Source organism: Rhinolophus sinicus, chromosome 11 (assembly GCF_057876585.1).
Source record: "Rhinolophus sinicus isolate RSI-liver-muscle chromosome 11, RSI-T2T, whole genome shotgun sequence".
In the NCBI taxonomy this organism is placed as follows: domain Eukaryota; kingdom Metazoa; phylum Chordata; class Mammalia; order Chiroptera; family Rhinolophidae; genus Rhinolophus; species Rhinolophus sinicus.
The window spans coordinates 8,006,677-8,028,751 of record NC_142511.1 but is presented as its reverse complement, the minus strand read 5'-3'; the positions used below and the strand labels follow the sequence as shown (position 1 = coordinate 8,028,751).

Sequence of the window (22,075 nt, the reverse complement as noted above, 5' to 3'; positions counted from 1 at the left end):
AGATAACCTATGGGGCTGTGGGAGAAAAACAGCCAACGTCCGCTAGGTGGCGCTGCGGGCCTGGGAGAGACACCCCTCTGCAGAGGATCACGTGAGAGGGGCCCTGGATTAATTGTTGAGAACACATGGGCCCCAAGCCTGGTTTGTTTCTAACCACTCCGTGATTGGAAGCGGGGCACTTAGTTACTGCAACTCAGTTTTTTTATCTATAAAACAGAGGAAGACAACCTTCTTATGGAGTGCTTACTACACATGGGTGCCTCTGGGAGCCCTCCCTGACCCTGTGAGATTAAGCTTATTGTTCCCATTTTATAGTTGAACAAACTGAGGTTCAGCAACACTGAGTAACTTCCCCAGAATCATAGAGCTGGTTGTCTGGGGTGTGGCAGGTGGTAAAGAACTGAGTCAGGGTTTGCATTTCCGTCACACACTGTATCTCACGCCCCAGCCACTCCAGGGTCCTGGAAGGATCTAGCAGCGTGATCTTAGGACCTCACATTAAAGCACAGAGCTGGCTCTTCACCCGCGGTCCACAGAAGTAGAGCTGCATTTCAGCACAGCTGGCTGACTTTGTCATCCTATGCATTTTATTAATGCATTTAAAAACCATTATCTTGAGAAGGGTCCACGGTACAAAAGCGGTTAAGAAGCCCTGGCTGAAAAGTATCCTAAAGCATCTGGTCCAACATCCTCACTTTAGAGACGAGGAAACGGAGGCCAGAGTGGGGAAGTGACTCTCCGGCCTTCTTGCTCACTACCCCTTCATCATGGCATGTGTTCACAGGGGAGCCCCTGCCTTTGGGGGCATGCGACAGCAGACAGGTAATTCAGAAGGGGGCAGATGTGGAGTGGTCAGTGGAAACGGCCACACCTGGAGGGGAGAGGGTGAAAACAGCAAGGGCGGTCAGCCCTTGAAGGAGGCCCAACTCCATACTTATCAGGTTTCAGGCCTTTAAGACCTGGCCCTGGAGCCAGGGCCAGACTCTGCTGATTCTCTCTCTCTCTCTCTCTCTCTCTCTCTCTCTCTCAGACACACACACACAATATCAGTGTCCCCACTAGCTCTCTAATGACAGGCAGAGCAATCTGAGCCACACACTGGTGGAAAGGACCAGAAGCTTTGGGCAAGGCAGTGACTATCCCTACACATTGGCCCTCCGGGTGGGGAGAGGGCTTCCCTCTGCGGTCCAGTAGTTCCCGCGAACCCTCTTACCGCCCTGCGAGTGTCCATTGGTGGCCAGGACGATGCTAACGATAGACGGAGCAGGCCTTCCTGAATGACGCCATGCGGCGCTTCTCCAGGAAAATGTGTCAAGTGCTCCCCGGGTTCTCATGCTGAAGATAAGCTGGCAACTTCTTCCCTGTCACTTGAGGACCCAGGGCACTGAGATCGCTGAGGAATGGCTCTTAGGTCAAGTGTTCCCTCTACTTAGAAGGTTGTGGGACACTCATATTTGTCCATAAGCCCTCAATAAGTTTTTTTTTTTTTAATAGGTTGTGGGAAGCATTTCCTAATAACTTGCTTTGCTATTAAAAATAGTAAGGCCTAGCACCCTCGATTTTATACTAATTACCCCACCAGCGTAATGTGGGAATTAATTTAAGCACCGGCATTTTCACTTCTGTAGTGTTTAGCAGGACCTTAGAGTTTAGCTAGAACACAAATCAAGGCTGACTGAAGGAGTGGGAGAAGGTGTGGTGTGGTGAGAAGTAACACCACCCCAGGCATGGAGAGAGGGGATCCATGTGACAGCCAATTTGGTACCTCAGGCTTAGACTTTTCCCATCACAGTCCATGGAAATTAAGGACCCAAGGTTAAATAATGGTGGGTTACAAAAGGTGGCTGGATTCTAGCCATAGACTGTGTAGGGCAGGTAGCAAGACTCCAGCCCTCACCTGGAGTTCCAAGGCCACGCTCAAGACCCTGGAAGGTGGACAGGAAAAGTCAAAGCCCAGCCATCCGACAGAGGCTGGGGCACCAGGCAGGCTGGATCTCAGCCACCAGAACCAGGGCCGGGGCTGAGGAGTGTGGCTCAGCCACAGTGGTGGGGGTGGGAAGGAAGGGCCCAACGCTGAGAACTGGAGCCCAGGAGCAGGCTCTTGCTAGCAGCTGGGAGAGAAAGGGCTTCCTAACTCCTGACTCTGATAAGAACTGACCACCGGAAGTGGAGCCAGGGCAGAGTCTGCAACCAAGATGAAGAGGCCCACCTCTGGGTGGGGAGATGGACTTCCATACATCAGGGTCCCTTTTGGTAGGGTCTGCAGAGAGAGAAGGGGGCTCACCCAGACCCTAGAGGGCTGTGCTATCTCTGGGCCCATCCCTGAGAACCATGGCTCAAGATGGTCTGGAGCAGGAGGGCAAAGGACGGAGTTGAGACCCGGGTCATGGAAAAGGACACGGGAACAGCAGGTGCCAGACAGGACTGATGGGATGCACCAGCTTCGGGTTTGGTGGCCTCAGTCACAATTCTAGACACAGCACCAAGAGGCCAATCAGATGATCTGGGACCACATGATGGAAATTTTCCGTGGCCACCATTGCTAGCGGTTCAGGCAGCCCACTCAGACACAGGCGGAGAGGGACGTTGAGAGAGAAGGGAGGCAGTCCGTGGGTTTGGGATCAGGGTCAGGGTGGGGTTTAGTACGAGGCCCGGCTGTAGATCTAAACTAAGGTTCAGGACGCAAGGCCAAGGTCAGCGGGACGGACTGAGCTACCCGTGCGGATGAGACGGAGCTGAGCACCTAGTCCCCTGGTCCCGATCTGACTAACAGCAAGGGGGTGCGCGGTCCTGCCGGAGTCCACAGGTGTGGTCTGCACCTTCGAAGACCAAGGTTCCCAAGGGGATGGAGCCTGCCTGTGTGAGGTGTCCATGGCGCCAGCATGAGGACTTAAGGAGAGCAGAGGGCGGGGACTCACACGGCTCTTACACTGACCGTTCCCTGGGCTTCTCTGTGGGGAGGGAGTGGTAGATGCAAGGTTGTCTTTACTCTGCTAACAGAATCGTTAGGCGATTTCCATCACTGTTCTGCCTCGCCGACTCAGCTGTCTCTACCTGGGCCACTCTACCCCCCACATCTCTCTTCCTCCCTATAGTTCTGCCCAGAGGAAAGAAAGTTCAGAGTTGCCAATAACTACAGCTTCCCATGGCGACCCAGCAAAAGAGAAAGGGACGAGAAAGGTGGCATTAAGGATCTGCTTTAGACTCACCGGGTTAGTGTTAGAGGCCCGACATACGGACACCAGGGGTCATGGTCATGGTCATATTCAAATCCCTCTCTGAGAGTAGAATCTGGAGTTACTCTTTTGCCTCTCCATCCAGCTCCATCACCCAAGAGGGAAATTATACGTTCAGTCTTCACCCTCCTCCTAGGGGTGGGCGGGGGGGACTGTTAGAATCACTTTCATTGTCACATCACTCGGTGGCACGTTTCCACTCTGGACTCCTGGTCCACGGTGGGTAGCATCTTGGTGGGTCAGAAAGAGCTGCATGTAGGGAATAGAACCCCAGCCTCCAGCACCTAAAGGCCCCTCACCTCTGGCTGTTTCACTCGCTTCTAATTTGAAAGAGGAAAATTGTCCTCAGTCCTCTGTGTAAAAGTGTCAACAGAGCACAAGACAGGACAGAACGGGATTAATATGGTTTATGTGACGTCACTGGGCTCCAGGTCCTTTGCTGCATTATCTCATTTCATCTTCACAGTGACCGCCAAGCACTTCCATTATCATACCCATTTCACAGATGATGGAAAATAAAGCTCAGAGGAGTTAACTCCACGTGGCAGGAGCGGGGGCTTCAGACCCAACTCCTGACCATCTGTTTCCATAGATACAAACTCCTGCCCTCAGCTCAGCGGTTGTCAGAATGTAACTGGCATCGGAATCACCTGGAAGGCTTGTGATACCGTATTTCCCCGAAAATAAGACCGGGTCTTATATCGTATTTCCCCGAAAATAAGACCGGGTCTTATATTAATTTTTGCTCCAAAAGATGCATTAGGGTGTATTTTCAGGGGATGTCTTATTTTTTGCATGTACAACAATCTACATTTATTCAAATACAGTCGTGTCATCTTCTGGAACATCGTCATGATGTACTAAATGCATCCATCTGGCTAACGATCTTAACTGGGGCTTATTTTCAGGGTAAGTCTTATTTTCGGGGAAACACGGTAGCATAGATTTCTGGTCCCCGTCTCTAGGGTCTGACTCAGTAGGTCTGGGTGGGACATGAGAATTCTCATGGCTGTCCAGTTCCCAGGTGGTGCTGACGCTGCCGGTCTGCGGACCCCACTTTGAGAACCAGTGCTCTATGCCTTGATGCTTTCCACCAACTCATAACCCAAAGCAGCAAATTACAACCCTAGATCTACCGAGAAGCAGTGAGAGGCTCTCGCCTACACACCTTGTGACCTGGGTGGTGGCAGTAAGAGCGCTGCAGGGTCATGACAGCAGCCAGCAGCCCCTCCCGCCATCCAGGCAAAGCTCGGCTGTCAGCAGGCCCTCCTGCTCTCTCTGATAACAATACCCTCCCCTCCCTGCCAGGTTCACCCTGTGGGGAGTGGACAACACAGGACGACGCTCCAGACCAAGTGACGTGATCGTGAAGACCCCTTGCCCTGTGGTGGATGATGTGAAAGCCCAAGGTAAGGGGCACTGAGGCCGCCGGTCTGCAGGGGGTGCCCCAGGGGCCTCCCCTTGCCGTGACAAAAGAGGGAGCAAGAGGGTCGAAAGGAAGTTCAATGGCAAAGGGGGCCTTGAACTGAGAATTCAAGGCCCAGCCGAGGAGCGTCACCTTTCCGGGAATACTCTTCCTGCTCTTCCACCTCTGCCTCTGGTGGAATTCCTCACCATGTCCCATTATTCCGCACAGTCCGGAAGTCACGGAGCCAGTAGGAGATGCTGAAGAAGGCCCCAGACACACATGGTGTGACACCAGGTGCTCAGTCTGTGCTGAAATCCCCATGACCTCTGTCCTCAGGATGCCGATTGGCTGTCTTACTCTTTGCATATTTCTATGTATATGAATTAAAGCATGGAAAAGCTACAGATTTGAAATTGATTGCTACACCATTCCATCCCTTGACAAAGGTCTGTCAAAATCCTTTTCCTACACTTTTTGGACTTATTATGGACCAGTTCTTTGGGAAACGGTTGTCCCTCTTCCGTGCACCAGATCAGCCCTTGTCAGTTAGGAAGAGTTTGTCTTCAGTCAGCGTCCACTGCACAAAACAGCACACTTCTTGGGGCCCTTTCCTAATGATGCTTTCTTGTCTTAACATCGTCCCCCATTCAGGGGCTTATCACATCCCCTCCACAACCAGAATTTAGCAATTCTGGGTACCACTTCAGGGCTCTGGCATGAATCAAAATGACCTGATCCACCACTAATACCTATTCAGTAGAACTGACCCGATAGTCTTCACACCTTAACAGAGACTCTGACTGATGCTGGAAGTTTAGGTTGTGCACGTTTCAACGGAGAATTATTGTGGCCACACTGGTCTTCTGGTGTCCCTCAAATCATTTTATATATGGCTCCTGACTCCCACTGTATCAGGTTGACCACGAAGGACACCACCCCACAACATTCAAGGGGTGACGTCATGATGACACAAAATCACAGGGGGGAGATGACCCGGACCTACTTTAATTAAAGTCACAGATGCTGTAGCACTTGAGAACTTCTCAAATGCTTTGCACATTTATTGTCTCATTTAACATGCGTGGCACATTAAGAGCACTGCCATCTGGTCATCGTAAGGCTGCTTCTTAAAACTCTTTAACGGATTGCCATTCTTCCTGGGACAAAAATCAAAATGTGTAACAGGCATCGCGGAACCTCCATGGAGTGGCCCTTGCCCATTTCTCCAGCTCACCATGCCCACTCTCCCCATTCATGTCTGCATTTCAGCCTCACCGCTTTCTCGGTTTCTCCAACACTTTTTCTCCAACCATCTCCTCGTCCACCGAGGAGCCTCTGCATACGTTGGTCTCATGAACTCAAATGCTCTCCACTCCCACCCTTTTCGACTGATTAAGTCCCTTCACCCTGCAGATCTCAGATCAAGTGTCCCTCCGTCAGGACAGAAGGGGTCAAGGGACGTAGCTACATGTCCTCATAGCACCATGTTTCTCTCCTTTAGAACATTCATCTCCATTTGTTATTATAATCATGTGTTTGATGTCTGTCTATTTCAATGGACAGCGAATTCCACGAGAGCAGGATCCGGTCTCTTCTTGACCACTGTTACGTCTCTAACACTTAGAAGGCAGAATGGTGACCAGGTGGTTATAGAAAAATGTAGACTCTGGGGTCAGACCACCCAGTTTCAAATTCCTGCTCTGCCATCTATGTATTTGACCTTGAGTGAGTTATTTCACCTCATGCCTCAGTTTACTAATCTGTAAAATGGGGTGAGGGATAATAGAACCCTAGATAATAAGTTTCTCGCCAGAATTAAATGAGTGAATTTATGTGAAGTATTTTTTTAAGTGCCTGTCTCAAAGTAAGTGTTCAGTAAATGTTAGGGTATACATTCTGGGATGGTGACCCTCAGGGTCAACCTGATAGAACTGGGGTCAGGAGCCATAAATCAGGTGATTGGAGGGGTACCAGCAAATCAGCTTCGCCATAGTATTTCTCTTCTTGACACTTGCCCAACTTCCAGCACTAAGCAATGTTTCTATTAACATGCAAATATATTAATATGCAAATGCTATCATTAACCATATCTGCTTTCTCATAGGAACTCAATAAGTATTTACTGAATGAATAGAATATTGGCCCCATTTTATAGATGCAGAAATTGAGATTCGCAGTAACAATAAGCTGACCAGGGTCACACAGTTAGCATCCTACAGAGCTCACATTCAGATTCATTACTTGACATCAGTTCCCATTTGGCCTATGATGTAACTTAGATATGTTTAGAGGGTTATCATGTAAAAGACTGAAAACCTTTCTTTGTCTCTGAACACCGATGAAGAAAAGACCTACATTAAAAAAAAAAAAGAAAGTGTTCAAGTTAGATACCAAAACCTTCTCCCTTTCAGGACGATTCGTGTCCACTGGGATGTTACAGTAGGATGGAGACCTTTAGGCATGAGGCAGATGTGCTTCTCTCTGGAGCAAGTGCTGCCTGGCTCATGGGGTATGGACAGAGTGAAAGCAGAGTCTGGGGTCGAGACCCCCACATGAGCGACTGTGTGGGGAGCACCCGTGGCACCCTTATTTCATCCCCTCTTGATTTCTTACTCCACTCCAGAGAGGAGCAGCTATGAGGAAGTACCCCAGCAATTTCTGTTTGGGGGGATTTGCTAGTATCCTTCCTGCAGCAGTGGACACCTTGGGCTTGCTTACTGAATAGGTAGGCGGCCGGCTGGTGGGACTTCAGGGGGTGATTAGAGGTTGGAAGGGTGCGGCATAACACTGCCTGTCGGAATAGGTGGATGGAAGCAACTCTGATGCAAAGAGTGGCCGGCATAGTCTCGTCGGCCCAGCGAGGTCACGGGACCCTTTCTCTGTAGGGCTCCTTGGGGTTAGTTCCAGCCCCACAATGTATCAAGAGGGTCTTCTGACCACTTGCGCTCCCTGACAAAAGGGTTTCTGCGATCCCAGCTGGGAGCACGAGAGGGAATTTAATGCTCAGAGCACAAAATACCCAGGGCCTGATCTCCTGCAGCCGGGAAGGAGTCCTTCCTTACAGGGCAGCTGTGATTAATGAGTTCGGCTAATTGAGGGTGGCCTCGCAAATTAATACAGTGCTAGCAGTTCTACCAAAACCCATATGCTTTGCATCCTTCCAATCCAGACGGCGATCATAAATATAACTCACTTGGGTCTGAGTTTAAACCTAATAAAAAATGAGAATTACCTTTTGAGTGACCCAGAACATGACTTCAGCTCCTAATTACCGAGCAGGAAGCCAGACTCGACTCCTTATATGAACATTTTTCATAAACTAGGTGCATTCTATGAAGAATTCTACCACAGCATGACACTAAAGCTACTGTGCAAGTAAGTGTCGACCAGTAGTTGACCGAAACCGCCTTCCCCCAGTAGGAACAAGCTAGTCTCGGCAGTGAAGTCATCCCAGTTTTCAGCTTAGGGCGAGGTCTTCCCAGAGCGCTTCATGAAGCCTCACTAAAAGACAGCTAGTTCTCTTCCATTCCTCCCCCAACATCCATCCTCCTTTCCTGATGCCGAACAGAAATACTCATCCATTGCTTCATTCGCTCTTAACACAGCCATTTATTGAGCCCTGGTATGAGATGCTAATGAAATAAAAATAATTACGCCCAGAATCTATGTTCAAGAATTGTATCACCAGAGTTCATGAATTGATCAAATCATGCAACATATATTAAGCCCTTACTAAATATATGGCCCCTGCTCTAGGCATTAGGGGCCAAAACCTACTGCGCCACGGAGCTTCTATTGTAGCAGAGAAAAACAAGCAACAACAACAAAATAGTCACATAAGTAATATTTCAGGTGGCGATACCTGTTCTGGAGACATAGAAGCATGGAGAAGGGACAGGAAGTACAGAGGGTAGAAGTTTAAGGAGAGTGGTTTGGGAGGAAGGTAAAGGAGGAAGATCATTTCAGATAGACGGGCGGGTGTACTGAGATCCTTGGCATGTTTGAAGGCGAGAAAGGACGTGTGTGTGGTGGAGAGAGCTGGGGAGAGGGCGAGGAGTCGGAGAGGAGCTCTGAGAGGCTATCGGGCAGGGCCCATAGGACCTGGTCCGCAGAGTAGGGGATAGGACTCTGCCTGGGGTGGAGCTGGGCAGCCCTGGAGGACGTTGAGCAGAAGCTTGACATGAGGGGACTTAATGTCTTACAGGATATTCTGTCCACGGTGTTAAGGATGGGCTCCGAATAGCGGGTCTAAGGTGGAAGTAGGGAGACAGCTTAGAAGGGAGGGGGGATGATGGGCTGAACTGGAATGATCGTCCTGGAGGTGATGAGAACTGGTCCAGTTCTAAATGATTTCGATGGTAGGACCCCGGGATTTGCTACCGGATTCGATGTGGAGCAGCGAGGAAGGAGAGGCAAGCCAGTCTTATCGTGCACTGTGAAAAGTGCTGTGTAGAGACAGGTACAGAATGCTGAGGGAACCCCAGCGGGCCCATGTAGTTCGAGTGCTTGTGAGGTTTACCCAGCAGACCCCAGCGGCCCGTGCGAAGGCAGAGAAAAGGCAAAACACAGAGCCAGCTGGCTGAGGGGACTAGCAGTGGGCCACGTGGATCAGATCCGGTAGAGAAGGAGGCAAATACGGGGCAGACGGCTGCAAAGGATGAAGGAGCCAAAGGGCCTGGGGTTTCCATCACTGAGGAATAGATCCGATGGCAGTGAGAAGTACAGGAACTGTGAAAAGAGGTCCTACTCCCAGTAGGCGATAGTAGGATATACTTTTTCAAAGATGGAGAAGTTCTCAGGCATGATGACTGGCTTTTGGTAACTGGCGGGGTGGTGGGGAGGTCTCTAGACTTAGGGACCTCTCAGTTGGTTGGGAAATGATGTCACCCAATAGGTGACAAGAAATGAGACGGAGAAGATGAACCAGATACCAGATTCCTCCATGGATGTAGAAGAGTGGTCAGGAAGTGAGTAGTGGGAAATAGGAAAAGGCAGGTGAGTTTGTCAAGTGGAGGGACTTTTACACATACACAGAGAAGTAATTGCCAGGGGTCACGAGAAGGACCCCTCGGCACTGGAAAAGGCTCCAGCCAGGTTTCATCCACCACAGGGCTAAGGAGAGAAGGAAGACTACGGCCAAGGGCAAGGGTGAAGGGAGAGTTGTCGGTCATGTCATAATGTTGGTCCCAGGGGAAGCAAGGGCAGTTTTGAGAGAATGAATTAGCAGAGAGCAGGGGTTTCCAAAGTGTGATCCAGAGCAGCAGTGTCAGCATTACCCTGCTAGAAATGCAAACTCTCAGTTCCATCTGAGACCTACTGAACTGGAACTCCAGTGGGAACCAACAATCTGTGTTTTCTCAGCCTTCCAGGTTGAGAATCAAGTTTGATTCTCAAGGATGAGAATCATTGGCGTGAAAGGAGCACAGAGCAGGATGGGGGAAGAGAGGGGAGGGGAAAGGACCGATAGAGTTGGCCAAGGGGGAGGAGGGGACCTTGCAAATTGGACGGTGCTCAGAATGACAAAGATCTAAGGTCATTGGGGGTTCATCCTCCTCAAGTTTTCATGTGGAATTCTATGGTCAGTTACTTCACTGTGGGGACAGACTGAGGTCTCAGGCAGCTCCCAAAGAGGGACAGTGATAACTTAGGATTTCCGTTCAGGGGACTTCCGTGATAGCTACCAAGGAAGCCGTGGGTAGAGGTATAGCCGCTTCCCAGGATTCTTGCCTCATCGTAAAAAGAGAAGCCGCTACTGGGGGAATATGAAAGCTCAAGGCTGCCCCTGGAGCCACCCCCCTCATTTAAGTAAGACTCCCTCCCCCAGTCTCTTGGACCCTGTGTGTCAGTGTCTCTCTCATGGCATTGGGAAAAGCGTGATCGAGTAGAAAACTGGTAATAATAATACTACAAAAATAGCATCTACTCTATTGTCCAACTCTCCCCCTCTCTCACCTTATTCCAGACATCATGGCTTATTTGCTGTTTGCAGATGTGTCACCCACCCTAGCCTGGGAGCCTCTGCGCTGGCATTTTCTCTCCTTGGCAGGCTCTTCCCCAGACCCCTTCCCTCTTCCAAGTCTTGGCTGGAATGTCATCTGATCCAGGAGACTACCCTGACCTCCCTGTTTAGAATCACAGTGCCCCACCCCGCACTCCCAACTTTCCTTCTCCTGTTTTATTTTCCCTCATTTTTTAACACATTGTGTTTCACTATTTATTATGTTTATGGCTTAACTGAATGTCTCCTATGACTAGACTGTAAGTGCCTAAAGGTGAGCACGTTAGTCAGAGTTTCTCACTAATGTAGCCCAAGTGCCTAGAAAACTGTCAAGCTCATGGTAAACACTCAGTATAAATGTGATTGAATGAATAAATGTATGCTTTCTGTGTCCAGACATTGCGCCAAAGAAAGGCTTTACATTTAACATCACTTTTAGTCTCACAATAATCTTGAAATGTATATATTAGTAAACATCATAGAACAAACAAGAAAACTAAGACGCAGAGAGGTTAAGTAACTTTCCGAAGGCCACACAGCAAATATAGTGGAACCCAACCCCATCTGTTGCCATGGTGCTTATTCTTAACCATTCTCCATGGGTCTACAGGCTTCAATCCCAGGCCTGTTCATTTATTCTGTGGCCTGAGAGATCTTGGCTCCCTTCTAATAACTTGGTTTCCTTTTTTATGATGAGGATGTAGATACAGCCTCCAATCTCTTCACCTGCATTTTAACTATTCCCGGACATCATGCATGTTGGAGAAGGGAGACAGATGCCTAGTTGGAGTAACTCAGGACTTCTGTGAAGCTGAAAGCGGGGTAAAATGAGAACTAAAAATGCCTTATATTCTTTTCTGTCCTTTGAGTTAGTGAATTCTTGAGATGCTATGAAAGCGAATGAAATAATATCTCTAAATTCTCTCAGTGGAGACAGGAAGAGCCAGCGATCCTCATGCCCTAGGAGCCTGACGTATAGATCGTCCTGAATATAGCGTCCCATGTATTGATGTAGGCTTTTAAGCACACCCCGGAGGGAGATTCTGTTGGTTTGGGGAGCTTTGTAGAGGAACCTGGGCCTATCCCATCTGGTCTCAGGCACATCGGCTGCGGCCATCGGGAAGCACCAGTTTTCTCTGGATATTACTGTGGCGTTACGAGAATAGCAAACATGCCAGAAAACAGCATCTCTTTCATCACTGTTCTCAGTGGAAGCTCACAACCAGGGCCTGGGGCCTGGGCTGCTGTTGCCGATTCCCAGAAATAAGAACCCTTTGATGTCAGTAAAAGGGCGGGAGAGGAACCCCAACCCTCCGTATCTGGGCTCCAGTGTGATCACCCACATTTTTCCTCCCCATTCTCTTCTTAGTACCCACTCCCTGCTTCCCATTGAACACCACACAGCTCTTAGAGCAGCCCCTTTGCTCTTTCTATCTCAGCTCATGAAGTGACACATGCCCTGCACACCCACTAGGACTTCCTCTGATTTGGCACCTATGGGCCAACCAGGCTAATGTTCTCTACTCGAAACAGTAACTCTGGAATTGCATCCCCTGACTGCCTCCTGTATCTTAAATCCGTTAAACACAACCACCCCCAGTGCATCAGTGCAAAAGAGCAAAGGAAAATAGACAGTTAAATCTTGCCTCCCGCCCACACTGGCTACGTGACCTGGGGCAGGTGACCTTGCCTCTCTCTGAACGTCCTCATTTGTAGACCAGAGACATTCATACCCATCTTGCAGTGGTGGGTTGAGGATTGAAATTCACGTGTGTGAAGTTCCTGGCAATCGATAGGCCTTTATTAAACAACTGGGGATACCACATATCTTTATTTTCTAAATCACTATCATTTTTAATCTCATGATTCTATTTCAACAACTGGAGAATTTTAGAATCCTGAACATGTAGGTGGATTTCTGAATGAACACTATTTGTCATGCAGCTAAAGTTGCCGGCTCCAAGAGTTTGGTGGCTAAAGAAGCGGTATAGCCCAGGATAGAGAGAGAGACCCTCTCCTAGAGTAGACACAGATCGCCCCCTAGTCATGAGTTCCATTCACTTGGCTAACATGTTTTGATCGACTATATTGCCTGGCCTTGGGCTAGCCACTCAGAGCACTGAGGAAGTCAGATCCAGTTTCTATCCTCATTAGCAAGAGGCCAGATAGGAAAGTAAGAAAATTATTGTAGTGTCTGGGTAGAGTAAGGGTGGGAAGTTATTTATTCCAACCCAGGAAACTCCTGCAGTGACGACTCTATCATTACCAGCAACCCTGAATTCACTTGGAACGGTGACAAGGCATCAGGTAGCTGTGTCTTTCAGCTAACGGGGCGTCACATGGGCAAAGTGCGGCTTAGAAACCTATAGACTTAGTTTCTTCATCTCCAGAGCTAACACTGGACCCGAGACAAAGCATTGCTCACAGATCTTAGTTCCCAGCTGTTTAAGAAGAAAATGTAAACAAATCTTCTTTCTGACAGGTTTAATGAGAAAATCTTTCATAATACAGTGCTTTGCGCTCCCAAGGAAAAACTGCCAAAGCTACCCAAATTCATTGCCCCCTTTGCCACATCACCAAGCTCAACTTAGCAATGCATGTCTTGGACGCAGAAATAGAAAAGATATAAATTAAACTGAAAGATTACTCACTTGGAACTGCAGAATATACTGGATTCAATTTATGTGTCACCACAGATCTGCAGGCTTCTCTTCATATCTGGTCTGGGCGGCCCTCGCAAAGGCTGCAATCATACATAGGCCAGGTTGTTTTTGGCACTGCAGGTGCTCACGCTTCCTCAAGGTGCTCAAGACAGAACCCGACACCGCCTCACTTCTTACCTGAGCCAAACGCCTGTCCCCCTGCTGCCCAGGGCATCCCTGTTGCTTTTATAAGACCCACTTGGTACCCAAGCACATCCAGCCTAAAAATGCAGGGGCCAATATAAAGCCCCAGGGACCCATTGCAGGGTAGGACTGGAGACGGTCTTCTTCCGTCCCCGTTGGATGGACCGTTGGAGACCCAGTAGCTTCTACATCCGCCCCTGCACACCCAGCCACCAGCTCCTCCGTGTACACCCTTCCTTTGGCCCTGCCTCCTTCCTAGCTGCGTTTCCCTCCCTCCTGCTTCCCAGGGATCGCATTGGCCGTAAAGTACTAATCTATGAGCTTTGGCCTCAGGCTCTGTAGTTTTAGGAAACATGGGTAAAGACAAAGCATATTCGAACTGAAATTGACCTTGGACATACTCTGTTCGAAGGCTTTCATTTTACAGAAGAGAAAACCGAAACCCGATGAGGCAAAGGTAAAGTGAATAATGACTCAGGCCACTTCCTCCATGTGCTAGGCTCAGTATTCTTTAAGTAATGTCATACACACGCAGATGCATGTACAGATGCATTTACACGCACACGCATACATATCTGCCTGCATACGTAATCATTTATGTTATGTAAATATGTAATCTTATTTATTTGCCTTGTCTGCCCTCCTCAGAAATAGCGGACAAGATCTACAATCTCTTCAATGGCTACACCAGTGGGAAGGAGCAACAGACGGCTTACAACACCCTTCTGGATCTGGGTCCCCCCACCCTACACCGAGTTCTTTACCACTACAACCAGCACTACGAGAGCTTTGGAGAATTCACCTGGCGGTGTGAGGATGAATTAGGCCCCAGGTAATCAATAAACTTCATTGTCTCTTTTCAAGACCCCGGCTCTTTGAAATTTTGTACCTTCTCTACTAGGATAACATTCATTCATTTGCATAGATAGCCTGTGTGAGCTTAGGTGCTTAAAGAACTAATTTCTATGCTTTTAGACAGCTCAGTTCATACAGATCAGTTTTGGATAAGCTGGGTGTAAGCAGTCAAGTCATGAATGCATTTCCTGAACTCTGAAAAAACTGTTGTCCTTGACCTTTTTTAACCTCCTCTTTATCATGCTGACACAGCATTTCAAACGCTACAACTGTGGGAGCCCAAAGCTTCGTTTTGTGAAAGAAAATGAGGAATTTTATGGAAGAGGTTATCCAAAAGTATTTATTGCCTATGAGCTTTGCATATGTTATATGCATTCTATAGCTAAATTTCATTCTGCTGAAAAACAACGTGGGGTAGTCAACCACCCACCTTGACATCGATGTTGGCCGAAGTAAGATAGTATAGTGTCTGCCAACTTCCTCTGGCCCCTACGCTACAGCTTCCCCAAACTCAATACCCCTGCTTTTAGATAGCATAACCCAGACAGAGGTCTGTGAGAGAGAGAAATGGCAAGAATGTGTAGAGATATCATCTTCCTTTTTTTCCATTGGCTGTAGATTGCTACTTTGCGAGAAACAGATTTCCCTGGAAATACTGGAATTTTCAGATACACAGGGTAAAGAGGTTTTCACATGGAATGTTAGTACCTATATGTCCCCCAAATAATTTAGGAGCTCAGGAAGAAAAACAAAATATGGCGAGGACTTTGAGGATATGGAGAAATAAAAAAGAAGAAAGTCAATGTTGTTGTGTCCTCTAGCACTTAAAGAATTATTGCACTCCAGACAACAGGGCTAAACAAAACTGTCACCCAAAGGTCATCCCATCCATCTGACCTCTGGCCAAACTGGAGGGAGACCCAGCCTTGGTGTGCCTTCTCGTGCGACGCAAAATTATAAACTTTCCTGGAAGACCCTTGTTCAGTACACTCCCCCGTTATTTCCTTTCTTTTGAAGGAAGGAGGAAATTTAGGTTTATTTTCTTGAAATAAAACTATTTCATGTGTCAGATCAGGAAGAACGTTTACGCATTCAATAAATGATATACTAATGTTTATAAAGGGTATTAGCCCTGAGGTGTGCTGCTATGGACTAAGACACAGAAGAAAACAGACAAGGGACTTTCAAGTTGTTTTGTCTCAGTTTTGGTAAAAAGCCAACTTTGGGTTAGAAAGTTAATACATATTAAGAAATGTCCTCTGTGCTCCATCCAAACCTATCACACTGCTGCCCTTCATCCCCCCTCCCCAACTCTCTCACGTCTACCGCTCTCTCTCCTCGCTCCTTCCTCTTTGCTCCCCCACCCCTCTCCTCCTCTCTTTCCTCCTTCCTCTGACATTTATTGGGTGTATAGATGCAGTTCTTTGTTAGGGAACATAAATGTCACAGTTTGAATCGCACAAACATTTCATATATCATCTTCATTTCCAAGGGCATGTGGATTGCCAGTTCCTCTCTTGTACCTCAAGAGTCAGAAGGACAATTCGTGAATGAAGAAAGGGGGCAGGGAAAGAAATGTGGCTCTCACTGTAGAGTAAGGCCCACTGCTGACTGTACAGTCTTTCCCCAAAACTCTCCTCCCCAGAGACCCTTTTACAGGTTTTTCACGGCTGTATAGAGGTTGGGGTGGGGGGAGTATAGCTTCATTAGCGTGTGGAAAACGTAATACCTTACTTCTTAGTGTCATGGGTCTCAGGGAGAACCACAGGAAAGAAAAAGTCCTCTGTCTTGAGATACATCAACCCACGTTGGATTCTGGTGTGAGAATGAACAGAAGGGGTCTGTTGGGTGCTTACTTCCTGTGAGTGAGCAGAAAGTGTTCCCTCAGTTCAGTTCAATCCATATCCATTAGAATTCATGGAGGCCCCCAGGTCGAGCTGAGGGTTGAAATACTTTAAGAAGAACATTGGTTGCATTGCTCTTAAGAAAGAAGACCACAGGCTCTGAGATGGTCAAGGGCAGACCCAAATTAATTATTATTTTTTTTAAACTGAGCAAAGAAAGTAGCCACAAAGACCCCATGGGCTAATTAAATCTGTTTGTTGGAAATGATGGCTAGAATGTGTTCCTTTATCTATTTCTTGGAAGATGATAGAATTGCTGCTCCTAGTCTTCTTTCATTCCCCTTTTCTCCACCTCCCCAAAATTTGTCAGCAACTCATGACATGCAGTAGGATAGATTAAGAGCGTGGGCCACCAAAGTCCCTATTGATGGCGACTTTTGGAAAGCCTGCCTGGAAGCCGCTGAGAGGCAGAAGAGGGACCGTCTGCACAGATGGTCTTTAGTTGGCAGCGGAGTATTTGTTTGATTTCCTCTGACCCACCATGGAAGGAAGGTGAGACAGTATGACTGCCCCTCCGATGACCTCACACTGTCTTAGCACCTTGACTTTGCTGCTGAAGCTCAATGTCACAGTCATCTCCTCCCCTCTCTCAGCATGTCCTCCTAGGAATGCAGTGAGCTCAGCCCTGGTGATGCTCATTGCCAGGACAGAAGAAGAAGAATGCAACAAATGCCCTTATTGTTCTTTGAAAGCTCGTTCTCAATGGGGTACAGACACTTTTCTGGAAGGAATTGTTGACTAAATGCGACGAGATGGTTCCTCACCTGAGACAGTTAGCCTACCCTGCTTCTTCAAAAATAAGACCTAGCCGGACAATCAGCTCTAATGCATCTTTTGGAGTGAAAATGAATATAAGACCCAGTCTTATACTATATTATGTTATATAAGACCCGGTTTTATTTTACTATAAGTCTTATTTTACTATAATTTTCGCTCCAAAAGATGCATTAGAGCTGATTGTCCGGCTAGGTTTTATTTTCAGGGAAACACGGTAGCACTTGATGATAACAACTGCAAGCGTTTTCACTGAGCTTTCCAAAACAGCATGTTACAGCCTCGCACAAGCGTGTTCAAATAAGAGACGCTTCCTCCATGGGTCTCTGGTCACTGGTTCTTGTAAGAAGAACAGAGCTGAGTGAGGGAACCCTGCTCCTTCACTCATCCTGAGTGCTCAGGGTCAACGCCAGGGAGGTCTGAGAACGGGCGATCAGGTGGTCCCTATCTCCGACACCAGAAATGGGTGCCAGGAAGACCTCACGCCCATGAGATAGAGGGAGGTGAGAGCCCATTTCCCCAAGCTGCATGCAGAGCCAATCACACTCTGTTCTTGGCGCGGAGGGATGACTCCATTCCAGTGTGTGTGAACTTGGGGAGACCTCACCCCACCCTCTGCTCCTATTTCAGGATCTGCAACAGGTCAGGTCCCCTCTCATGACGTCCTTTTCTCACTCTTGTTCGGGGCTCAGTGGCAATGTCTCCCGTCCTTTCTGAGGGAGATGCCAGAATGGAGCGTGAGCTCACCAGAGGTTAATTACGTGATATGTACCCCTGAGTCGGCACTGTCCCCAGGACTGGCCCTGTGTCAACGTGCACTGAGGGCATTACTGTCCTCATCTGTGTCGCACTCTAATGACCTCCATACAGGCATCATTAGTGGCATTTGATAGCCTCTGAAGTTCAATATATCAGCTGCTTCTACTCGCTTCAGAAAGAGCCTTGAAAAGGGAAAAATATTCAAACACCTTACTTGTCATTTAATGATGATAAATTACTGGCTTTACAGCAAACCGATTTCATGTCTTTCAAAATGGCCAACTCTATGATTTTAAAAGGACAGACATTTCCACTAAAATATTAGTTATTTTCTCTTCATTTTTCCCTATTGCATTTTGTTTCTCTGTTTCATTTGGTGCCTGCCCCACTTTGCAAATGCATCCACTCTATCTATTATCTATCTATCTATCTATCTATCTATCTATCTATCTATCTATCTATCTATCTATCTATCTATCTATCTCCTTCCTTCTTTCCTTCCTTCCTTCCTTCATGCATTCGCTTGACAAATATTTATGGAGATCCCTCAGTTCTAAGAGCCAGTGATAAAATAGTAATCCAAATAGACCGGGCTCACACTGTTGGCCTTTCCGTCCTTCTCTTCTTTCTAACCCCTGTGCTTGATCTCTAGGAAAGCTGGCCTCATCCTTTCCCAGCTCGGGGAGCTCAGCAGCTGGTGCAACGGACTCCTTCAGGAACCCAAGATCAGCTTGCGACGCAGCCCCCTCAAGTACCTGGGATGCCGCTACAGCGAGATCAAGCCCTATGGACTTGAGTGGTCAGAGCTCAGCCAGGACCTCAGGAAGACATGCGAGGAGCAGACCCTGAGTGTCCCCTACAATGATTATGGGGACAGCAAAGACATCTAGTGCCATGAGTCCAGACAGCGGCTGCCAAAAGGAAGCAGGAGAGAAGAGGGGGACATCTGGGTTGGTGGGTGGCTTTTTAATACTTTTTAATGGAACATTCAGACCTCCACAGACACCATCGAAACCAGGGAGAAACCCGTCCTTGTTCCCTGCAGAATTCGTGTGACATCCTCTATCTGCATGACCCTCACACCTCTGGCCAGCGGCTTCAGGCAGCGCTGTTTTTTTAGGGGATTACTTTGGGTCTTGTTTTACAGTTGACTTTTTTCCCCCCAAGAGGTTCATCCAAACACTCGAAAGTTCTATTATGCTTCCCATGAAAGGTCCTTAGGTCGAGGCAGCCTGTGCTCCCTGAGAGCCTGAGTCCCTTCTACTTAGCGACAGAGAAAAGGCCAGAAGGCTGTTACCCTGGCCTCTGTCCCCAGTGGCAGGCATTCCCCAGGATGCCCCTCACTCTGGCCCAGCTCACAGAGAAAGACAACAAGGTTGGGAAGGTGGCCCGGCCGTGCCGTGAGGCTTCCCTATTGCTAACGTCACACCTCTCAGGTGAACCCAGCCTCCCTTCTGGGCCCCAATGGGTTTTCTGGACTGTTACTTCCTTCCCCATGTTACAGGACAAATGAAATCTCCCTCGGGAAGGTCTCTGCCCTCTCCTCCGAACAATGTCATCTTTAAGAGGCAACAAAATGCTACCTGTCCAATGCACCTTCAGTGTGATCTACCTGGGAGACTAGTGAGCAGTCCACATTCTGGAAAAGAAGTGGCATTTAGTCTTGTTTTTTTGTGTTTTTTTTTTTAAAAAACTCCTGTGCCTCCAGGCTAAGCTTCTGCTGACCCCCAGTATACAGGACTCTCCTGATTGTCTAGTGTGGGCGCCGCTTGCCCTGGACAGATACGGCTCTTGGCTGATGTCTGCTCTGGTCCAGGAGGGGCGAGTACCACCATGTCAGTGTTTTATGAACCCAAGTTATTACTGATCACAAAACATCTTCTGTCCTCTCCCTGCCCCCCACCCCCGTGCTAAATGGGCTTAATCATATTGTTAGTTTGGCGAGTCATTTTTCTGGGTGAGCATCGCAGGAGGATCCCACCATTTTCACCCCACTGAGTTGCCAGGAGGAGCAGAGATTCTGTGTAGGCCGGCTGCTGTGTCTGCCCCATTGCACAAGTGCTGGCATGGGCGTCAGCGGGAGCCTAGCTCACAGGAAGCCCAGCTTTCCCAAAAGCGCTTTGCAGGGCCATGTGGACCAGAGACGGCCTTGGCTGCCCCACACCTCAGAGGCTTGAACACACACTTTCAGCCACCCTGCCCTTGACTGGGCTCCTCATTTGGAAACACTAAAATAAGGGCAGGAAGAAGACGGGAGATCTATAAGGCCATCCACTGAGCTATATTGATTTTTTTCTAAATAGTCATAATTCCAGATCACATTCATTGAGTGCTTACTGCGTGCCAGATGCTGGCCGAAGCACTTTACGTATCACTGAATTCTCACCTCCCCAAGTTCCGTTCTCAGCTCCATTTCAGTGGCGAGGAAACTGAGGCAAAGAGAGGACGTACACCTCGCCCCAAATGCCTCATTTACTCTCTGCCTGAGCCACAGTATGAATTCCGGCCGTTGTACTCCAGAGCATAGGCGCTGAACCCCTCTGCCACTCAGCCCTATTTTCAGTATTGCCTGGGCCGGGCAGCTGTGCCAGCTGTCAGCTCCATGGAGGGCCTGCCCAGAGAGCATCCCCTTCCCCACACCTCCATGGGGTAGTTGTGCCCGGAGTGCAGTGGGAGGAGGCGCCAACGTGCACCCTAACTCTGCAGCCAGAACCCCTTTGGGACCTCCGGGTCTGCAGCACAGGTGGTCCCCGCTGGTGCCCGGGAGCAAAGCTTGTGCTAAGACCACAAGCACAGGTTCCTCTCCCTCCCTCTGCATCTTTCCACAGAAAGATTGACAGGTTTATTCCACGCTGTGGACTGCCCCTGCCTCAGAGTCACCCCACTTCCAGAGCGAGGCTAACAGAAAACTCAGCCATCCCACCTGTGGTCAAGACAGGGCCTCAGGTGAGACCCCTCAAGGGACAAGCTTCATCACCACAGAGGAAGATGTCCCAGGCAGGTGGACACCAACCAGTGGGGCGGGCGAGGCGAGAACTGCCGTTGCCGCTGCTACTGTGTTCTGTCCTTTATTCAAGTCTGAACAGAAAACAAGGCCCACGCCGCACAGGTGGGAGGTGCCCAGGCTGTCGCTCCCTTCCTGCCCCCGTGGAGGGTGAGATGCCAGTCGATGGGCCAGGGAGGGAGGACAGCGAGTGGCACCAGGGAAACCCTTTTCTGTCCCCCCTTCTGTTTTATTACAAGAGGCTCACTGTCGCCCTCTCACCTTCTGCTTTTTCCTGCTCTACCAAATCCCTCTGCCTCCCTTTCGTCTACGTTATCTTTGCTTTTCCTGTGACCCTTTCTCCTTCATCCCTCCCTTCTCCACGGTTCTGGTCCTCCCTCACGGTCCCCTTATGCCCGCGTCACTGCACCCATGCACACACACACACACACACACACACACACACACACACACACACACACACACACACACACTATGACCATGGCTTCTATGGCTGCGTCCCATCCACTTTCACATTAAAAGTGAGACCAATAGGGATGGGGCAGGAGAGAGTCTCAGGATGCCCCAAGGATTTCACTGGAGGGTGTGTGCCCTAAGAAGATACATTAATCACACCATGACGACACCGCAAAGCTTGCCTGGACGAACCATCCTGACTAGAAAAGGTGACGGTGCTGGACCAGTATTAAACCTCAAGTTACCAAGCTGCCAAATAGGTGTTAAGGGACTTGCTTATAGCCACCCTCACACTCCCAGATCTGGGGCTCCCAGGAAATCACTGGGGCTCCCACCTGAGTGGACGTGACCCACTGTACTAGCGTTAGACCTTTCCCTGAGTGTGCAGTTGTTTTCCATGGAGTTGGGTCCATTCATGATTTTTAGGTAACCACACTTCTTGATATTCAAATGTTCTATTACAAAACTGAGTGTGAAAACAAAATCAAACACTTTACTACTCTAGAAGGAAGGAAGGATATAATGTGACCAACGTCAGGTATGGCAGTATTGTTTAAAAGCGAATTATTGTACGATTATTAAAAAAACACGAAATAATCAACTAAATAATAAACAAAGCTGTTAGTAAGTGGCGGGTGTGTGGGTATCACCTTGTATCATTAAATAACCGGTCATCTGCTTGGACCAACCTAGGAACTGTGAGAGTTTTAAATTTTACATACACAGACCTTGTAGCCTGTCGTCCTAACTAGAAAAAAGTTAAATACTTCACAGCAAATTATAAACTTACAATAGTGCTATGTAGTGATGGTTCTCATGGTCTCTCTGCCACCTT

General features: G+C 48.4%; 1 protein-coding gene across 2 annotated transcripts in view; it reads left to right on the top strand.

The window, feature by feature from the left end:
- ASTN1 (astrotactin 1) overlaps positions 1-21,872 on the top strand; it is a 290,620-nt gene extending 268,748 nt beyond the window's left edge. For both annotated transcript variants that reach the window (XM_019728300.3, XM_019728222.3), the window contains exons 21-23: positions 4,545-4,645; positions 14,137-14,320; positions 18,433-21,872. In XM_019728300.3, coding sequence (XP_019583859.3) covers positions 4,545-4,645; positions 14,137-14,320; positions 18,433-18,670 — 523 coding nt within the window. In that variant the 3' untranslated portion in view covers positions 18,671-21,872. The remainder of the gene's footprint in view (positions 1-4,544; positions 4,646-14,136; positions 14,321-18,432) is intronic.
- The last annotated feature ends 203 nt before the right edge of the window (positions 21,873-22,075 follow it).